The 22,090-nt window shown below is 38.4% G+C and overlaps 2 protein-coding genes across 4 annotated transcripts in view; both read left to right on the forward strand.

Annotated features, from left to right (window-relative positions):
• Window positions 1-7,869, forward strand: part of clasp1a (cytoplasmic linker associated protein 1a) — an 81,941-nt gene extending 74,072 nt beyond the window's left edge. Inside the window, exons 39-41 of the mRNA XM_058616920.1 lie at window positions 1,578-1,784; window positions 2,779-2,895; window positions 4,328-7,869. Of these exons, the coding sequence (XP_058472903.1) occupies window positions 1,578-1,784; window positions 2,779-2,895; window positions 4,328-4,414 (411 nt within the window). The 3' untranslated portion in view covers window positions 4,415-7,869. The remainder of the gene's footprint in view (window positions 1-1,577; window positions 1,785-2,778; window positions 2,896-4,327) is intronic.
• A 100-nt stretch (window positions 7,870-7,969) lies between these two features.
• tfcp2l1 (transcription factor CP2-like 1) lies at window positions 7,970-20,197 on the forward strand. 3 transcript variants are annotated; one of them, XM_058616893.1, is made up of 15 exons: window positions 7,970-8,731; window positions 9,013-9,167; window positions 10,998-11,071; window positions 13,460-13,565; window positions 14,803-14,909; window positions 14,994-15,146; window positions 15,239-15,349; window positions 16,914-17,017; window positions 17,183-17,303; window positions 17,438-17,531; window positions 17,615-17,705; window positions 18,333-18,415; window positions 19,015-19,157; window positions 19,728-19,779; window positions 19,878-20,197. In XM_058616893.1, exons 1-15 carry the CDS (start codon window positions 8,673-8,675, stop codon window positions 19,913-19,915), a joined length of 1,491 nt encoding a protein of 496 aa, XP_058472876.1. In that variant the 5' UTR covers window positions 7,970-8,672; the 3' UTR covers window positions 19,916-20,197. The 3 variants fall into 3 exon arrangements, with proteins under 3 accessions (XP_058472876.1, XP_058472882.1, XP_058472891.1); XM_058616899.1 differs by having other exon boundaries at window positions 17,252-17,303; XM_058616908.1 differs by lacking the exons at window positions 7,970-8,731; window positions 10,998-11,071 and having other exon boundaries at window positions 9,040-9,167.
• The last annotated feature ends 1,893 nt before the right edge of the window (window positions 20,198-22,090 follow it).

Below are 22,090 nucleotides of genomic sequence, written 5' to 3' on the forward strand. Positions count from 1 at the left end.
TGACCCTAACCCCAAAAGAAAGAGAGACCTACTCAAAAAGCAGGTAATAATAATAATGGTGCATGAACCCAGTAGCATTTTTATATGGAATCTGGCATTATTGGTAGGGTATCGATAGAGGTCAAGTATGGCTGCCAAATGATCAGAAAAGTTAGACAAATACTAGCAGCATCGGTCACAGTCCTGAGGTCCAGATTTCATCCCTTTATTAAGTCTGCTTTGGTCTTCCTCAACAGTTTCATCCTGGGAGATCATGAACAATGTGTTTATCAAGTCTGAATAGTTAGTGTTTTATCGTCAATTTTTCATTTCACCTGCAACTTTTACAGATTCATAGGCTACAAAAAAGCCCTACTAGTTTGAAGCCTAGAGTGCAGTCGCTTGAAGGGATAGTGTTGGTTTATCAGATATTGACACATAGTCAATGCCCCTTCACCTAAAACCTGTATGAAACAGACCCTAACCCCAAAAGAAAGAAAGACCTACTCAAAAACAGTAGGTTTACATTGAGACATTACATATCTCAATGTAAAATAGCTGATTTTTCCTGTCACTTCTGACATCATACAAACAAACTTCCTGAAACAAAAATCCTGAAACATTACTTTAAGGCTGAATGTCCCCAATTTATATGTTGATAGCTGCTTTTAACTGGATCAAACAGTCATAACTTAACTTTATGTCTTTGGTCACATCCTAGTGTTTGTTATGTTTGTGTTATGTGTAGAAGCCCATGTTTAATATCCTTTATATTTAGAAGCTAAACTCTTACACAGTTTCACACAAGCAGATTTTATGTTTCTCAGCTTTAAAATCCGTTTCTGGTTTATAACCATTTTGCACAACAGCTGTCATCATCCCAACATTCTCTCAGAGGCCATGTGATGTCTTTAGTTTAAAGCAAGCAAATACCCTGAGTGTCTGGTCATTTGTGATGTGATGTAGAACAGCAAATTACTTTTAGCACAAATAATAAGTTAAGTAATATTTGTTTTGAAAAAAAAAAAGCACTTTTCAACAACATTTTCCTCAATGTAGCCTTTGTGCTGAGCAAAGAAAACATTTCAATGTTTACAAACCTTTAATTGTGAAAAATGGAATAATAGAACAGGTGTAATACAACACAATCATGCATGTGCAGGGCATAACAACACACTTGTTTTCAAAAGGTTAATAATTGTTGGTTTTAAAGGTTTCTATGTACAACCCAACACTTCACAATCTAGTTATCAGTATGAAAGCAATAACAAGAGCTTAACTAACCTTTGACCCTTCAGCATAGCAGGGTAAATCTGAGGGCTTATATAGAGTTAATTTAGAGAAAAAAAACAGCTTCGGTATGCGTATGATGAAACTTAATAGTGACAGTTTTTATATTTAACTATAATTTTCCAGCAAATTTAATAGATATTTACAGTTAAATACAAGGAGACATATTTGTGTTTGATGCCATTTTGTTCACTCCGATAAGCGACAGTTGTTTGTTTCCTAATAATGGATTATCTGAATGACACATATAAAATAGTCTTTCCTAATCTGTGAAGATAATCTTGGCGTTTATGTTTCTATGTTGTTAGGTGGTGAGGGCAGCTGAGGAGGCCGCAGCCACCTTGGCTGGCTCCATCCACCCAGAGCAGTGCATCAAAGTGCTGTGCCCTATTGTGCAAACAGCTGACTACCCCATCAACCTGGCCGCCATCAAAATGCAAACCAAGGTCATTGAACGCATCACCAAGGACTCACTAGTGCAGCTGCTGCCTGACATCATTCCTGGACTCCTACAGGTCAGAGTCACATCTAGTTTTGCCTTGCTGTAGCCAGATTTCCCCCCCTCCATTTCTGACTGGACACCAGCCTCAACATTTCATTTATTTTTATTAGTATTATTATTATTATTATTATTATTATTATTATTATTATTAATATTATTAGTAACTTTATTTAATTAAGAAAATCTCAATGAGATTTGGAATCTATTATCCAAGGAAGGCAGCAGCACAAATAAAAAAGAAACTTACAATCTGAAACACAACAGAAGATAAAAGTTAAATAACTAAAAAACACAATTTTACAATCTCAGCTCAAGGTGAATTAAACATGGTGATATCTTAAGGAATCTGTCTCTAGATCTTTATTTTTTTTATTTTAAAGCAGTGAGATTAATTCTAAAGTTTAAAGTCCGTCTGCAGCAGGTGCAGAATACACAAAACTCTTATTCCCCAGTAGATGTGAAGGCAGTTGGAAAATTTGACTAGTTAGAATGTATATTGTTCAGTAATAAATGAGTTAAGACATGCAAGGCATACAAATATACTATACTACTATGAAAAGTATGCATAGGTGAGATATTACCAAAGTTCAAAATAAAAATGCTACAGCAACAAGTCCATTTTTTTACATTAAAGAGAAAAGCACAACAGTTTTAGACTCAGCATTTAACCACACAAACACATCTTAGAAAATAGAGTACACATTGTTTGCCTGACATGGGTACTCAAGGTTTTCCTTAACCCATTTGCCTTTAGTTATCGAATAGCTCGGGATTCTGGGGAACAGAGAGAGCAGAAACATCCTGTCAGCACCAAAGAGGCTTATTTGGACAATGTTCATATTTGGACAGTGGAATTATTTGCCTTATTTGTCCCTGGAAATGTTTGTGTGTACTCTGCACTCTCTGCTGCAACTCCTCCCGTGTTCCTGCTTGACCCTGTGTGTGTGTGTGCGCGCGTGCCTGCTTGTGTGTGTGTGTGTGTTTGTGTGCGTGTCTTCTCTCTGCAGGGATATGACAACACAGAGAGCAGCGTTCGCAAGGCCAGCGTGTTCTGTCTGGTGGCAATCTACTCTGTGATTGGCGAGGAGCTCAAACCCCATCTGGTTCAACTCACGGGCAGCAAGGTATTCACTGCAAGCAACACACACAAACACACACGCCTCCTCCTCCTCAACAGAGGCAGAGCCTTATCATCTTCCCATGTTGTCGTTTCTCAACTGGCTCCAACTGGTTTTTCAATTATAAAGCACTGGGTCATATTTGTCCTGGTTTACACGACGTGTCCTTGGGTTATGCAACAATCTCACTGTGAGGTTTAAATTCCTCTGAATTAAGAGACACTCCCTAAACACTCCCACTTTCCTTTTGGACAGCTGTCTATCTGAAAGTCAAGTCATTTTTTTTTATGTAGTCCGACAGCACAAACACAATTTGCCTTGAAGGGTTTTACAGTCCGTACAGCAAGTAACACACTCTGTCCTTAGACCCTCACATCGAGTAAGGAAAAACTCCATAAAACCCTTGTACAGTGGAAAAATGGAAGAAACAGGAAGAGCCACAGAGGATGAATCCCTCTCCCAGGATAGACAGATGTGCAGTAGGTGTCACATGTACTGTACAGAAACAAGTTCAGCTGATTACAAACAAAACATCACATTTAGAAAGAGTGGAAAGAGAAGAAGATGGAGATCAGGAGCATTTAAAAAATTAACAACATTAATAACAATTATCATCATCACTACTATCTTCATCTCATCCAGGATCTGGTCCTCATGTGACCCTCAGAAAAGGACAAGCCTTTGATGAAGCATGGATGAGAATAATAGAGAGAGAGAGAGACCCCCATTTCACACTTAGAAACTCTGGGAACCACAAGCAGACCTCCATTTTACCAATGGCGTGGTCTATTTAGTGTTGAATATATCGTTATAAACCAATATTCTAATATAGTTTCATCATCACCTTTAGATCGTTTTATTTGTAGCCACACACAATATCACCACTGTTCAACATGATTTATGTAGTCCTGCCTTTCACACAGACACTAATGCATTGACAACACATCTGGACTGATTAAAAACATCCTTTGATCACCTGTGAACAGATCAACTTAATAATGTCTATTTGTGATTGATGATTTCATGTCAGATGTTAATACCAGGTCTGCAATGTGTCCTTCGTTCTGTTTAAAACTAAACAAGGGAACATCAGTTTTTATTTTAGTTATAAATCTTTGGGTACCACTTGCATACATAATGAAAAGGAAATTCCTGTCTCACTGTTTGATACAACAGGAACGCATCTATTGCAGGACCAACACACAGAGATGAACAAACATTCACCCTCACATTCACACTTAACCTCTACATGTTTTTGGACTGTGGGAAGAAACCAGAGAACCTCTTTTTGATCTTTTTGGTGTAAGGTGACAGTACACTATTCCACCGCGTAGCCCCAAACATGAACTGTTGCCTCTACAAATTGAAGAAGACGACACGCAATCACACTGTGCTGATGTAAACATTAAAATGTCTCTTCTCTTGTCTCCTTGTGCAGATGAAGTTATTAAACTTGTACATCAAACGAGCCCAGACGACCAACAGCAATAGCAGCAGTTCTTCAGACGTCTCCTCTCACAGCTAATGGAAGGAGGTTTCTTTTGGAAACCATGTGAGTGGATGGCGCTGTAGGATTTTCGGGACCTAGATGTGCTTCTCTGGGACATCTTCGTCTCTGAGCTCCCCCACCTCCTCCTCTTCACCGTCGTCATGATGCTCATGCTCCACTACGCTTTCCATTTTTTTCAAGGGGCTTACATTCACCAATTAATCATTTAGTCCCCGCCGCCACCGCTCTCTGAAATTGTGAATGTAACTCTGGGTTGGTTTTAAAAACCATCACATTTAAGGTTTCATGGATATGGGAAGTGCACTTTGGTTTCCTTGACCTCTACACTGCCTTCAGTCAATGAAATCCTCTTTTTGTCGTTGAGCCCTCCAATCTGATCCATACATGGATTATTCACAGCTTCTGTCACACAAGCTCCAGTTTGGGATGAAGTGTCATTTGGCTGGACCAATGATGGTTGTAAACCCATTGGCCATGGGAAGAATTCTGCTTTGGCATCACGGAAATTAAATATGTTGGGGGGTAAATACATAAATGTGCAAGGGAACAATGGGACATAAAAAACAAAGTTCTGTACAGGTATATTAAGTTAATGTTTTCAGTCTATTGATTATGATCAGGGTTTAATAGAAGCCTGTGCTTCAGCTGTAGTGTTTTTTGTGTTTATTCCTTTATTTAATTAAGACAGGCTTCTTAATTTAAATCCCCCTTCCATGAAATTCATACTCAACAAGGTACCACATTGCAGATAATAAGACTGAAGTGACAATCCTTGAAATGCTGTGCACTGTGCTTTCTTTGAGGTGCAGAACATGAAATTGTGCACATCTAAAAATGGCTGAATCTGTCATAAAATTCACAATCAGCAGGCAAAGTCGGGGTTCATGAAGAGGAAAAGCTGGTTTGCCTGTATTTTCTCACTGAACTCTGCATTAAAAGAAACATTTTCACAAACGGAAGACGTCATGTGCCGCTCAGTACGAAGTACGCAGAGGGACGCTCGTGTTAAGAGGACGCTCTTTGTAAATAAATACTCCACATGTTTTCTCCGTTTGGAGTCAGTGAAGCAAGACTGTGAGAGATATCCCCCAGGCCTTATTCATTTTACACACTCTGTTTGTTGACTGCAGACAGTGAATGGGATGTACAGCACTGTAGCTTGTTGCTCTTAACAAAATGTGAATCTGCAGGAAAACAGGCGCCGGCGGTGTTTTTGCTGATGAAGCAGATCCAGTATTAGTCTCCACTTCTCTCATTCAATGTCACGTCATGTAGCCGCAGCTTCTTCAAGAACCACAACACCACAAGTCAAGGTATTTTGTACATACACGTTTTAACCACTGCTTCGCAGAGTCATGAAAAGAGTGGACAGGTGACCTTTAACCTTTGTGCATGTCAGCAAACTAACTTGCATGTAATCTGCAGCACTTTTTGTCACCGTTGTGCTGTTTTGCAGGGCCCAGGTTGTTGTCGTCGGCAGTTAAAGTGCCCTTGCACTTGCAACATCATCAGATTACTCATCTCCGAGGGAATGTGTCAGAGAGGGAAGACGTATTAATCATATTAAAATGGTACACAGTAGAGCAACAATGATTTGATTTTAAACTACACCTATGTGGTGTGAATTTAAGTACATTACGTTCTCAGACATCAGACAGTCTGAATGGGACGACTTCCTCCTTATTACTGGATATGATTTGGTACAGTTGGTCTACTGTAAGAAAGGATCAGATTGGTATTGTTTGTTTTTCATTATCTCGTTTGATAACTTCTAGCAAATCAATAATATAATTCAAATTATTATTATAATAATCACAATGATTAGGAAATATTAATGATTTTCTTTGGACATGCTCAGTCTTTGGATGTTTGATGCTTATTGTCGACGTGTTGTCAGTGATAGTTTCCTTTCGCTGACTTCCTGTCTGTTGCTGCTGTTAGCATTCCCTTTCTGCTCCCCGTGTTTTCGGGACGTGTATTCATCGTCAAACAGCCTAATGCTACAAAAAAAAAATTGAAAATACATTTTATTCATCTCACTTTGGGAACAAAATACAAAATTTAGATACTATTGCTGCTGTTAAGATGTATTGGAAGAGTGAGGAACATTCCTTTATTTTTGCCGTAAAACATTCGGGTTTGACATGAAAAGATGCTTTTATTTCCAGCTATTTACATTCAGATTAGAAGATAGCCCCGTTTGTGTTGGAACACCACATTTTAAGGTAAACAAAAGAATAGTAACAGATTACCTTAAATTACATTGTAATGAATAATATTTAATATTTTGTGGCAAATCTATTGCTGTGCGTTGTTAAATCTTTAGCTGTTTTATTAAATGAATGTGTTGAAGGAGCTACTTTTCTCCTCCTCTTGACAGTCTAGCAGAGCACAGTTTGCAGCCTATTCTACGCTTGTCGTCATTGTGATACATTCGTTTATTGCCGCACACCTGCTCAGCTCACTTGAAGTTACATAAAGTGATCGGGTGCAACAGTATCAGAGTAATTTTATAAATACAAGTATACAAATGCAGCATTAGACCCAATGCTGGTATCTATGTCTGTGCATCCCTAGTTGCATACAAACTCTTTTTTTATTGCTTTCTAAAAAAGATGAAACAGTAGAGACAAAAATAATACATAGACCACAACAAGCATCATGGCAACTCCTCACCCTGTCCTGTAGGTGTCCATAAATACTAACAATTGCAGCATAAATTTAACAGAGAATAAAAATAATATTTACCACAGTTGCCTAATTTTATTTGGCAATATTTGCTTAAGCACAATGCATTCCCATCAATGAAATAGATTACATTTACTGCTGCCTCCATTTTATTCTGTAATGACAAAATGGAGACGTGACTATCGGCTGTGAACAAAAAGCTTTTGTCCATTCTGAAACTGAGCAACAGAGCTTCAGCTTCCTGTGTACCTGAACACTCGCATGATTATCTTTAAATTACTGACAGCAGCTTTAAATAAGGTCCTCTTTTCAGTCAGAGAATTCACTGAGAATGGGTCAGTTATGCTTATCTAAGTAAAATAATGTACAGAATTTGCATCACAACATCCTTTGTGCTTACTGGTACTGAAAAAAAACTTGCCTACAACATGCCTCTCTGCCTGACTTTCACCTCAACTCATTCAACAGTTTCAGAACACTCATTAGCGCACTCTTGCTTTTACTCCAGTATCACACAGCTGTTCCTGCAAACACATCACATGGTATTTCCTGGGAAAGTGTTCACTATGCATGTTCTGCAGTACACATTTTCCTTTTTTGTTCCCCCAATCCCACATGTAATATTCCTACCTGTATTTATGTATTTTATCTTGTTTTATTTTATTTTGTTCCCTCATGATACACTGTACAGTATTTCTTGTTTTGTTACATTTCACCTGTGATAGATTTGCAACAATATAAAGAAACTTTTTTGCCCTAGAAATAAACAAACTCGGAGTTCATGTGGATCTGTGCTGCTTATTCACCCCAGTCTCCAGTCATTTCTTAGGTTGGGCAGCATTTAAAACAATCACAGCTTCTAAGACCTCAGCTTCTCCTCCAGTGTTGGGTTTGAACCTGGACTTTTCTGCAGCAGGGGCATTAGCAGTGATGGGGGCATTTCCCCGTCCGTCCATCCACTTATGAGCACGTGTCCAAGTGCTGAGGTGTTCTTACGCTCTTGTGTAAACATTAACCAGAGCCGGGTTTGAAATGAAACCTGCTACTTTTTGAGGAGCTCTTAAGAGAAAAGTATGCGATTTTTTTTTTTTTTTTTTTACTCTCTCTGTTTACTCATATTCACAAAAACATGAATTTTGAGATGAAACTTTTACATTTCACTTCACTCGTCTTATAGCAGCAGATAATCATGTTTAGTGGTCTTCACATTGTTGTCATTGTCCCAGTGTTTGTTTCTTATCATTTCTCTGCAGACATAATTACCCTAAGTGAGTTTAAAGTCGAGCTTTAGGGCCAAACTGTCGGCAGTGTCAACAAACAGTGAAGAGAGGCTGCCATTAATGCATCAACCCGGTCAGACATTGCTTGTGGGAGGTGTGTTCCACCCCTCTCTTCCCCCCTCCACCTCTCAAATGTCATCTAAGTTATGCTGCAGATATCAGCAGAGGCCATATAAGAAGCAAGCAATGAGGTCCGCCTGCTAAAACCCCACTCTGAGCTGAAGGCGTGAGGAAGCCAGCAGACGCACAAAGCTCTGTCTTCACTTCTAACCTGGACACAAGAGGACTCGTTTGCACTGGACAATATGCTGTTCTGCCACTCACAGCCTGAGTCCTACCACCAGCACTCTGCTGGTTTCATTAGGTAAAGCACAGACATGTAAACAAACCTGCATTTACATTTTGAAAATGTTTAAAATGTGCACATTTGCAGCGACATGCCTTTGAAGGGGTCATTTTGACGAAGCATTGCATTCAAAAACAACTTAAACACGGCTTCCTCTGTCTTTTCAAACCCCCATGTTTTGCAACATTTGCGTTTTCTGTTTGCTCCTGTGAAATGAAGAGATACGTTCGGACAGAAATCAGGACAGTCACCATCATCTTCTCCACACTCAGCCCTTGCGTCTTTCTGTTCTCTTCCAGAGAGGCCATAGCACCTTTCCTGACAAATGAAGACACGAGACTTGTGGCAGAAACTGCCATAAGTACCAAGCGGAGTCCGTTCCAGTACATTCTCTGTGCAGCCACCTCACCGGCTGTGAAACAGCAGGACGAGACTCTCACTTATCTCAACCAAGGTAGCTATCAGTCCTGCTAGTCTAATGTCCATGTTGACTGAATGGACTGGAGCTCATTTTGTCACATGGAACTACTGCTTATGTGTATCAGTTTAGCAAATTCTACCACATATTTACATGCACATTCAATAATTGTACATGTATGTCCTGTAGTTTGGGACCAGACAGTAAACACTGGTCTGTGTAGATACACGTCATTTGCCAGATTAGCTTTAATCTACATGATGATTAAACAATAACATCAGAATTTCAACGTTACTTATTGCGGGTCTGTGAAAGCAAGGAAGGGCCTTAATAATTAAAATCTGCAAAATCTATGAGCACCAAATGTATTTTCATTGTCAATTCATCTGATACATTTTTTGATTATGTATTAATCTGCATTAAAAAAACAACAACATTCTTTTATTAGCCATTTACCTTTTGAATTATTTCACCAAAGAAAAACATAATTTGTGGACTCAGATAATGGTTGACATATTGATTTTCACACTGATCGAATCATTGCACTTTAAAATATTAATAATATATGTAAATATACTTAATGCTGAAATGTATTTTAAATTGGTTTGAAATCCATCTTGTTGAATTATCTGATGAGAGTTCCCTTCTTTGAAAGTTATCCTAAATGGTGCAATTCCAAGTTATCTTCTTTCTGCAATTGTCTTTTTTTTTTTCTCCAAAGTTTACTGTGATTCATTTATTTTATTTATTTTTTTAATTATTTCCACCAGGCTTGATAGCTTTTAATCAGCGGTTGTAGTACAGCCAGAGATTTTTTTCAATCTGACTCAGATTGTTGAATATAAATGACTAAAATAATTATGTAGCTTTTCCTTATTTATTTATTCTTATATGGATGCTAGAGGATGCTAGATTTTTCAACTTGAGCTTGTAAACTCTTGTGAAATTGCATTGTGAAAATGTGGAACTGTCAATCGAGGCTATTAAACGGATGGATTTCAAAACATTTCAAAGTCATTTGGTGGCTTTTGGCATGTGTTCAGAAGTGGAATCCTTTCACGGTGAAATAAAGATGGCCTTTTTTTGCTTCCATAGATTTCCTTTGTGTCGTTGAAGACAGTTATTGATAATTATCTGTGAAACAGTCTGCTCTGAAATAAATACTGTTAATTTGATATACTGTAAGCATAATGACATCCATACAGTCACACAGTAAGAAATCACAGCAGTTATTGTAGAAATTGTAGAAATACAGACTTGTCAGTGCAACATGACCGCCGAAATGTTTGCTTATTTCTCTGACTTTCATCTTCTGCATAATTCACCTCCCTTTTGTTTCTCTTTTCTTTCCTCTCTTAAACTCTGTACTCTCTTTTACCTTAGATCAATCTCGACCCTCATTTTTCTCTTGTTGAAACATTTGTGCTTTAATAACCTTTATGTTTCTACAAGTTTTCTCTGCTTATCTGCTCTAAAGTAATTTGTTTTTGAGTAAAAACAATGAAAGTGAGCTTTATGTAACATGCAACAATTAAATAAGCGTTTAAAAACGACACATATTGATTTGACATTAATTGACATCAGTTGGTAGCTTAGTTTTTTTTTTTTTTACTATACTTAAGAAGCACCGATGGTCTTCCAGTGTCCATTGTTGGTTTTTCTTGTGATATGATACTTAATGTATTTAAATTTGATCAGGATGGAGATACAGTATATCAAAGTTTCCTAGTGGCTGGCCTTCATATCTACCTTAAAAAGTTCCTAATTTGATTCAGTTTCTATCTCCACTGCCCCTCTTTTCTGATTGACTCATTTCCCATTTTTCAATTTTAATCAGTTTTTGTTTTTTAATATTTTAAAATGTAGGTCAGTCCTACGAAATCCGTATGCTTAACAGAAAACTAGTGGAGTATACAGATATAAGCAGCAAATATGTAAAGGTAGGTGTTAAGGTCTATTTTTTTGACTTTCATGTGACCTCTTCCTCTTTCTTCTTGTATCTGTTTCCATGTATCCATTTCCTGGTGTGTCACAGGTCCTCGACCCTCCCTTCCGCTTCAGGGGTGAGGTGTCGACCTTGGAGAGCTTGGTACCTTCACCCGAACCTACCTCTCCCCTCCTCCTTCTTAGACTTTACTGAAACACACAACCTGTCTTTTCTTATACATACCCATCATCCACACACTTCTGATTAATCGTTACATGCTTATATGACTCTGAATTGTATCTATATACTTCAAAATACCTCTCATCCCTAATTTATATTGTTGTGTGTAAGTTGTATATGACTGTACATATTCAATTGCTTTCCGAGTGGAACCTATTAACGGCTCACTGTGTCTGTTATGTAACGTTCTTGTGACACAACATTTCAGCCGCAGGTCAAAAGCAACTCCATTTATTGCAAAGACATTCTTCAACATGCTCTTTTAAAGTGATAGTGCAGGTCATCTCAGGTGTGGTTGTATGAGATACCGACACATTATCTCTTTATCGAGGTGTTAAACAGGAAACTCAAGTATATAAACTACTCACACCCCTGCACCAAATTCCACAGAGTCCATTTTTATCTTGTGTGTCCCTTTTTAACACATTTGGACTTACTGATTGAGGCTGCAGTGGATCAACAACTCCTGTGTGCACTGATGTAAAATTAAAGCAGTTAAAGCAGTGAATATATTCTTGCAGATGTAAGCAGACATAGATTTGATTTTATTAGTGGCTAAATAAGCTACTTCTTGTGTCCCCACAGTCATTCACTAGGAGTTGGTGCTTCATACAACCCCATTTTAATTAACCTCAACAATCCCTTTTAAGATTATTTTGAGGTGGTTTTATTTAATTTTCTGTATAAATACATCCACCCGACATGCCCTTGTTGTCACGCAACCACTGCTTGAGAATGTAATGTTTGCTTTTGCATCCTAGAAACACAGGAATGGGACAGGTGGCATCTATACAAACACATGACGTGTCAGTTTAAGTCATGCATGAGCTTCCCCCATAAATATCTCAAAAATGGAACATGCTTTTACAGGATCTTCATTTAATTGGTTGCTTTTTTGAGCAGGATTTTAAATCTGTTAAAGGGACCGTGCCTCTGCAAAATTAGAGCACATGTTTCAAAACGAGGGTGAGGTATCTGAGCTCAGTATCCTACTGTATAACGTCACAGAGCCCATTACACAACTGTTTGCACAGTTGTTCTAATGTGTAATGAGTGAGCAATGAGTAAACTAAAACTGCTGGAGTAACCCTTCCAAAATTAGGAGCCAGGAACCAAGGAGCCCTCTTTTATGTGGGTGACACCATGAAATGTTATCAGTGGAGTTATATTCTTAACTAAGAACATTTCAATAAAGTTACATATTATCCAACCTTACAGAAAAGTAACAGAAAGACGATGTAGTTAACAGAAGGGAGATGTCAGGTTATCAGGGTTCCCGCATGCTTTGACTGCGTTTCTGCCCAATGTGAGACCTTTGTGGAGAAGAAGAAAAAACAGTGACCTTAAAGGAATAGTTCAGCGAATGAAATCAACACTGTTTAAGTCCATGATATCTCGTTTGCTGCTTTTCCCTCCTTTAGATGGACTTTTCTGACTGGAAAAGCCTTGTTTGGCTTTAAAAACCATTCACTCTCTCGCACACCAAAGTCCATAGAGGAACCAGTGTTTTTAGCCCACAGGGACACAGGAGTTGTTGATCCACCGCTGCCTTCATCAGTCCATTCAAACATTTCTTTGTGACCGTGGTGTTTGAAATTCTCTTGTTCAGATTTGCCTCAAGTGGCGCAGACTCGCTCATGCGGCAGCAGTAGATATGCAGAGCTCCTGTGTCCCCATGAGCGAAAAACAGATTTCTGGACTTGAGTGAATTGAGCTTGAAGGGTTTACAAACATCCATTTCCTTCATGTGTCAGAAACCTCATACAACCTAACTTGAATAACGCTGAACTATGTCTTTAAATTTGTTTAAAGCCTGTTATCAGACCGAACCCCTAGGTCTTCAATGGGAAGTTATGCTTGTTGTTAAGTGTGCATTTCACGGCATCTTTAATAACTTTGTCCGAGACAGTGTGGGAGCCCTGATTTCATGGACAGTTTCATTTTTCACCCACGGGTGTTCAATATGATTCTCTTTAAATAAATGTACTGGGTGATAGTAGGAATGGGAATAAATGTCAACCTTGTGTTTAATTGAATAAATGAGGGGAGCCTTTTTTTTTGCACTTTGCCCTACAGTCCAGCTGTTGGGCTCTGTGCTGGCTTCTCTGCTCGAGCTGTAGCTGCTGGTCTGGCCTAACTCCCTGATGCTACCTGTTCACAGAGCATTGTGCGCGTGGTATTTCATGACCGTCGGCTGCAGTACATGGAGCACCAGCAGCTGGAAGGATGGAGGTGGAACAGACCTGGAGACCGAATCCTGGATATAGGTGAATTGACAGTACCGATATGCAGTATGACCTATGAATCTTTAAAGCTCATGTCTATGACAAAGATTAAAAAGTTATTTATGCAGTCGTGTATCGTGTGAGAATCTAACAACCCAACAAGTGTAGTCTAACTAAGTTTGGTTACACTACTTATGAATTAAAATGTGTTTTTGGTCATAACGATTCTTTGCATATGAAATGAGGAGGTGGGGTTGATGATAATCATCTCCCAGTTTTTAGGACGAGGATAATATTATGGCTTTTTTTCTTGTATCCTCTCCGTAAAAACACATCATGTCACAGGGTTACTGGGATGTCCTCTTAACACTTCAATCAATATACAAATGCACCAGGTTGCAACATATACTGTAAACACAGCAACTAGATTTGACCTAGTCTTAAATATTGGTCTGTTCCTTGGCGGACGTCTCGCTCTTTATGTTTTCACACCACCAACAAGTTTCACATTTACATATTTTATTTTTTATTTACTTTTCCCCCTCACTTCAGACATAAAGTCCTGTTATGTGGAAGCTTTGCATTCTTTTGTGAGACACTTTCTTTTAGACACTCAAGGACATAATTCACTGTGTATGGACCAACCAACATCAACATTGCTATTAGTTAATAATCAATTCACTGTCAACTATTTTGACAATCAATGAATTGGTTTGAGTGTTTATTTAAATGATCAAAACAGTCTCTCAGACTCTTCAGCTTCTCATCTGAATATTTGCTGGTTTCTTTGCACCATATGACAAAGGAATCATTCAAATTGAATCATTTTGCTGAGTCGACAAAACATTTAAGAACGTCATCAGTTTTTAAAATTTTCTGACTTTTTATAGATGAAACACCTAATTGATTGATCATCAGAATAATCAACAGATTAATCATTTATGAAAATAATCTTTGGTTTCATGCCTACACTACTGACTACTAATCATTTGTGGCATCTAATGATTAGACTGCACCAAACAAATGCCTCATCCACTCAATCCTTACTTTCCAAAGCACATCGGGGAACTTGGTGGTGTTAAAACATGATGATAGCACAAGATGGTGGCCTCTGTAAAGCAAGACCCTTCACTTAAGCAAACATATAAAGGCTTATTCTAAGGCAATGGAGACCAATTCAGTTTTAAAGCAATTGTAAACGTATGAAAACGATGATGATGAAGATGATGAAAATGATGAAGTGAATAACCTAAATAATAACTGGCTGTGTCTCTTACAGATATCCCTCTGTCAGTGGGGATACTTGAGCCTCGTTCTCATGCTCTGCACCTCAACACCTTCGAGTTCCTCTGGGATCCCGTGAAGAATGCTTCAGTCTTCATCCAGGTACACCGAGACTCTGCTCAGACGTCTGACGGCCAGTCAATATCTCTGCCTCTGCTGCTCATGTAAAGTCTTCTCTCCTCTCAGGTCAACTGCATCAGTACTGAGTTCACCCCAAGAAAGCATGGTGGGGAGAAGGGGGTTCCCTTTCGTATCCAAGTCGACACTTTCACGACCAACGAGCATGGGGAGTACATGGAGCACGTCCACTCTTCCAGCTGCCAGATCAAAGTCTTCAAGGTCAGACCTTTTCTCCGCCACACGTCTTCTTCTCGTCTCCACCACATGTTTGTATTTTACATCGAATTTCCATCCATGTTCAATTCCCTCAGCCTAAAGGAGCTGATCGAAAACTGAAGACAGACAGGGACAAGATCGATAAAAAGACGTTCCAGGACAGAGAAAAGTACCAGCCGTCCCATGAGACCACGCTGCTGAAGGAGGTGAGGCGTGTTTTGTTGTTTTTTTTTTATCTGATGACGCATTAGATAACAGCGCCGGCCTGAGATGACCCTGAGTTTGCTTACACTCAGTCAGTGGTGTCGCTGTGCCATAACTTTAATGTGCTACCACAGTGGTAAATTCTTTTTTTATTAGGAGATATGTGTGATCTCAGTCCTTGTCCTTTTAATTCTGCCAGTCTGAATGTTTTGCAAAACCCAGTCTCCACAATTGTAGTTTAGTACTATCCTGTAATCCACAGATTTGTGTCACGCTCATATTTCTGGACCAAATAGATTTGTTTTCCTTATCATTGAGATTGTGCCACAGTTATGATGTAGGACCGCAGTGCAGGATGACTCAGGGGGTACGTGCAGTTAAAACAAAAATAAAAGAAGAACAAAGCAAAGGGCACGCACAAGGGTTAAGTAAAAAAAACAAAAACATTTTTTATTAAAACTGCAAAATGTTGTTTTCTGGGAGAGCAGGCTGAATATTTCCCTCTTCCAGTCAGTCTTCCTTTCATAAAGTGCACTTTTAAACCAGTTGCTACATCACAGTATGTTGTTGTTAGGTTTGGTCAATGATTGCGTCTCTCTCTCTCTGTCACTTTGGTCTTCGTGATGCAACAGTTTCTGCTGTTACTGTTAATCTGGTTTGTTATTGATGGAAAACAAACCTGATGAGATCTGAGGCGACGAGCCATTATTGACCCAGGAAATCCTGCCTTCAGACTTTGACCTATAAGTGCAGAAGTCATATCGGCAAGAAGAATGTTGAAGTGCTTGTACTTGTTATAACTAGGTTATAAATAAGTTGATAATAGATTCTGATACAATTCTCTGGGATATATGTAGGTTATATTAAGAGTATGGGAAACTAAGCCTTGGTGAAATGTTTTCTCTACTCATTAATGCATTCACACTCGGAGAGTGTAAACAGGTGCCGAGGCTGCTCAGTTTCCCACTTAAATCCAGATATGAACCAGACGACACAAAAACACAAACCTGTATGAGATACTATTGCTTTTTCTTTTCAAGAAACACTGACATTTTAAGCAGAGTTATAGAAAAAATTTCCAAAAAAACTCATACTTGGATCCCCATCAAAAATCTAACCTTTTCTCGTAATTCATCCTGAGAAATTTGAACAAAATATGATGTTAAATACCTTTGGACAAAGACAAACAGATAAATGAAGGTAAAACTTGAGGCTTCTCAAAACACAAATTTGTTTCGCCACCGAGATATTAAAGCTACGTTTAACTACTTTATATAGCTTTACTTTTTGGTCGTTTAATTCAGCATTTAAACTAAACTTCATCATTCATCATCTCTCATGTGTTTTGCTGATCAAATATTTATCTGTAAAGTAAATTGTCATTACAGTCGTCAGATAGATGCTGAAATGAAGGATATTTCCCAGTAACCTCCTGCCACCAGCATTAATGTCTGAAAACACCTGCATCTTGGAAATAATTGAATCAATATTTTAAATAGTAAAAATGTTATATTCCAGCATGAGACTTTAACCCATGTCATTTTTCCTTTCTCTGTTTCTCTGAAGTGTTCACCTTGGCCCGACGCACTGAACCTGACCACCCACAGCAGCTGCAGCACCCCATCACCAGTTTACCACAGTTCACCAACATCTTGCACTTTCACAGATGAGTGAGTCGGCGTTATCCTAAAAAAAGTCTCAAATCTTCTCCTCTAGGCGAGAGTTGAGTAATAGCTCCCTCTATGGGTAACATAACCTGAGCTCTATAATTATAGTTAGACAGCAGTGAAAAACAAACAAACAAACAAACAAAAATAGACATATGTGTTTCACAGAGGAATGAGCAAACAACTGAACCAATCACTCCAACCTGGTTTTTCTTCCTCATGTGCATGTTTCTGTAGCAACTGTTCTCCAAACCAGCAAGGGGAGCTGCTCATGGCCGGCTGCTCTGATGTAAGTAACGGAGAACAGTGCAGTGTGACGGGGTTAATGCTGCGTTCTTATTCCCTTCAGGCCATTATTTGGAGACAGTGGATGCTGTGCTGCTATACTCATTTCAAGGTGCTCTTCTTCTTTCTGACATGTAGCACCTTCTGCCATCGTCCTCGCCACAGAACACTCTGGAGTGGCTGCATCGTCACAGGTTCTCCTCTTTCTCAAAGCTCTTCACCAGCTTCTCAGGTATTGTTTGATCCTTGGTGCACTCGTTTGGTGAACATCACTGTAAGATCTTAACTAAGTCCGATGGTTGACTGTTGTTGCAGGTGCTGATTTGCTGAGGATGAGCAGGGATGATCTGATCCAGATCTGTGGCCCAGCAGACGGCATTCGTCTCTTTAACACAATGAAAGGAAGGTGAGATATTACATCACTCCTAAAAGCTTAAATGGTAACAAGTTGTCATTGTGGAGCCACATGATTTGGGATTTTAGTAACACTATGTCAATTTTTGAAACTGGAGCTTTGGATGTCACCTGTAATCAAGCACCTATTAGATGATACAAGCTGTCCACAGTTTACACCCATATACTATATTGTCTGTTTTCCTTGAACTCATCATGTTCTCATGTTATCGTGTTAAAGAAGATCCAAAACTCACAATTTAGACCTTTAACATTTACCTATATATTATTATTTAAGTGACAAATTTGAAGCTCATTTCCCTTCCAATCAAATCGTCTTCTTGCAACCAGTGATATCACCCCCCCCTTGTGGCTATTCGTTAAATTTACTCCTTGCTCAGACTCAACCTGCAAACCCAAAGCATAATATAAACTTTCTATTTGGTCCAGGGCAAAAAGATTAATATGAAAATGGAGGGATTTTTTCACTGGGTGTTTTAGAGTTTCCATAAGGATTCATACTTGGTCAACCACAGGTAGCCTGGTACATTTCATCATCATTATCATCAACGACAAACAAAGAGCCACCTTGATTTGACCACTCCATCGTCTCACAGTGTCCACTTCTCATGTGTTCCAGGTGTATCCAGCCTCGTCTGACCGTCTACGTGTGTCAACAGCAGACCAGGGGTCAAGCTCCCATCAAACCAGGGGGCGGAGACAGTAAGTACGACAGTATATTTGCGTAATTTGCTGACAAAATAAAATATGTAAACATGTAATTTGTAAACTAATACAAATTAATCTGTACCCCCTTGTACTTTTTGCACGAAAGAACCCCAACCTTGTTAAAATAGTAACTAAGTAACTTTTACTCTGAGCACATTTTAAACAAGCTACTTTTTTACTTTTAACATTTTTAGACCAGTACTTTTACTTGTAAAATATTAGGTAAATGATCTGTTTTATTTCTGTCTGTAAACATTGTAATACTTTTCCATACTGGAGAAACTTGTGAAGAAGCTGCAGCTAATATTGGGTTTGAATGTAACTGATGGTAACTCATATACAATAGATTTACCAACTACAGCTTTACATGGAATTAAGCGTGGTGCTGTAGAGACACACTGACCCTCGGTTCATGTGACAAAATATTAAAGGTGCATTTTGCTCAGCGTTGCTGTGAATATGTTAGCTCAATCCTGCAATATGTGAACTATAGGTGCATTTTACAAAATAGGGCTCCGAATGTTAAAGTATCACCACTGGAAAAAGTAAAAGTGTTCACATGTGCCCTCTGGTGTCCTTTTTCTCCACTGCAGTCTACCATGCTCTGTACCTGGAGGAGCTGACTGTGCTGGATCTGTCTGAAAAGATCGCCCTACTGTACAGCATCACTCCTCAGCAGATCACACACATCTACAGACAAAAACCCACTGGGATCCACGTCTTAGTCTCTGATGAGGTAACTTTTCAGCATTGCAGTGAATTCCAGTATGTAGAATTGTCCTGCCATGATCTGGGCAGTAACCAGTAGAACCGTCGTACTCAGAGCCTGGGTCAGGACCTGCAGATGGGTTTTGGGGAGATGTCTTTGTTTGCAGACTTTTTCCAGCCTTTACATAGGATTTATTGAATAAAACATGCATAAAAATATAAGGCTATGATTAATATTTTGCTTACCTAACATTAGATGTAATAGCAGTAATAATTAATGAGTGGGTCCACATATAAAAAGTTTAGTAGACATTTACATGAGGTTAAACCTCTTGTTTGTGGGAATTACAAGCATGTAAAAGGCACATATTGCGATGTAGTTATGGATGTGATGCAGGTCATCACATGTTTCTGAGATCATTCTGAGGATGAGTCCCAGTGCGTGTTCACCCGTGTTGCTCTGTGAAGCTGACAATCATCATACATCACAATAAATACATGAATACCACCCGTTCATGACTGATTGTTATAGAGGACTGAGGTGAATCCTGATAATTGTAAATCAACTGTTTCACACTGGTGAATGTGTCTGTTTCAGATGGTGCAGAACTTCAGGGAGGAGATGAGCTTCACCATCAGCACTATCAGAGGTAACAACGTCACCACTTACTATTACAGACATTTGGAATCCGTTCTTAAAAGTTTTTTTTAGCGCTTGAATGACCTTCTCTCTTTTTCTGTTCCGCAGATGAAAACACTGACGGTTTACACGTGGTGTTGAAATGACCTTCACATGCTCCAGAGGGTGTTTCGTCAGTGCTGGTGTACAGATTGTATATAAATCCATCTAGACTAAAAACATGTGACATTCACAGTACAGAAAAATGCTGTTAAGCTCAGTGTACTGTTGGTGTCCCTGTGTTTGTTTAGTGTTCCTTTTGTGTTTTTGTCAGCTTTTCTGATATCTGTTTAATGTGCCTTGTAATTAGTAGTGTTTCTCATGCACGTGTGCTTACAACGTCTGTAAATGCAAGCTTTCATGATAATAAAAGTCACACATCATCATCATCATCATCATCATTTAGTCAGACTGAAAAGGACAAATGAACAAAATAGTTTTGTGCTGTTTTATTAGGATTTATAAGCATGTGCTGCCTTTGCTCTTCGCTCCACGACACTGATGCCGAATATTTAATCAAAGATGAAGTGTCGTAGAATATTTAGTTCATAGTTTGCCTCACTGACACTTCAAACGGGGACATGCTCTGCAGATTGTTCTCATTGGTGCATTTTAGCCAAAATAAAGCACTTTGCATTATTGTCTCTCTGTGTCGGTAGGAAGTGGGTGGAGCCCTGTTGAGAAAAGGATGATGTCATGTACGTTTGAAGCACCAGCACCACACACAGGATGTGTTTTTTTTTCTGTCAGTGCACATGACAAACACTGTAACCTCCTAGCAAGGTCAAAGGTTCAAATGTCAAAGGTTCAAAATCCTGGTGTGAATGTGGATGTGAACAGTTGTGCTGTTCAGTCAGTTTTGACGACGTTGCAAACTCTGACCTCTCAGATCCTGCTTATTATTTTTTGATTTGATCAATTGATCCTTTGTTTAATTTAATTTAATTTAATTTAATGACACTTTGGTAACACATCACAATATGGGTACAATAATTAACTTTACTTCATGCTATTATAAGCAAAGGTAAGCATTAACTAACAGTTAATTCATGTTTTACCTAAAAAGAAAAAAGAAAAGAAAATCATATATTATTCAATGGTCTATAAAGCTACTGTTAATGTTAGTAATGACTGTTAATTGACAGCTAATTAAAGCTCTAAGTAACTAAATGTCTTAACATTTAATTTGTAAGGTTTCTGTGTCAGTAAAGTTGAACATTAAGTTTCCCTTAAGTCACACTTTATTTATGTATAATGACACTAAACAATCATTATATAACTGTTAAGTTGAAGAAATAATATATATTAAAGAGGAACAATGCACAATGAACATTAAAAATGTAAATATACAAGATTGTAGCCAAAGGTTAATTTTCATCTTTTGTGCCTTGGTCAGGATGATGGTGCTGAAATAAATAAGAAAAAGTTAGATAAATAAAATAAAAAAAAACAATAACAGACACATTCCAGATTATGCAGAAGTGTGATAGCAGCTTTGATTTTCCACTAACCATATTTCACAAATTGCACTCATGTTCCAGCTCTTCTAAAGTGCCTTTGGATTTAAATCAGGTCAAATCTAAAGGATTTAACGTCTTTTTTTTAATACATTAGCAGTGGAAGTGAGACCATGAAAACTGTTCAACTGAGTCAGTGTATTTAACAGTGTTATCCCAGTTTAGCAGTTCATGTTTCTTCAATATCTGACAGTGATGCTGCGGATGCCAGATTTCTATCTAAAACTTTCAGAGCTTGCTTAAGCATTAGTTAAGCACATACTTTACCTTTATTACGTTAGTGTGTATTTATAGAAACCATTTTCTAGTCACTGATGATCACTCAAAGCAGCTTTACACTATAGTTTTGCCATCAAATCAAACCCACAACCCTGCTTTTAAAGCTCTACCACTGAGCACAGAAGTGCACAGAAATATACATTTTAGTGGAATATACAGTATGCGTCATCATTCATGGTCTAGTGTCACACACAAGGGGGCGCCACACCATTGGGTTTTGTATTGAACAGAGATGTAGATGCAGTGCCTTTAAGGGCAACTAACAAACGAATAACAAGTGAAATAATGTTACATATCCAATGTATTAAACATTCAAAATGTACAACAGCTATAAACGCAGATTGTCATGAGTTTAATATATTTAAAAACATGGCACATAATTACACACTCGAAAAGGCCCATGACTAAAAGACAGAAACTTCTGATTTTATTGATTAGTCCAACCCTTTTTGTTTTAACCATCACTGACCTTTTAATTTGGGATTT

Source organism: Solea solea, chromosome 2 (assembly GCF_958295425.1).
Source record: "Solea solea chromosome 2, fSolSol10.1, whole genome shotgun sequence".
NCBI lineage: Eukaryota > Metazoa > Chordata > Actinopteri > Pleuronectiformes > Soleidae > Solea > Solea solea.

Bases quoted from the DNA above. Each gene is read 5' to 3' on its own strand.
- tfcp2l1 (XM_058616893.1), top strand. From the start codon at position 8,673: ATGCTGTTCTGCCACTCACAGCCTGAGTCCTACCACCAGCACTCTGCT. The intron at 14,910-14,993 runs GTACACCGAGAC...CTCTCCTCTCAG, and splicing joins ATGCTTCAGTCTTCATCCAG to GTCAACTGCATCAGTACTGA. The intron at 17,706-18,332 runs GTGAGATATTAC...CATGTGTTCCAG, and splicing joins TTTAACACAATGAAAGGAAG to GTGTATCCAGCCTCGTCTGA.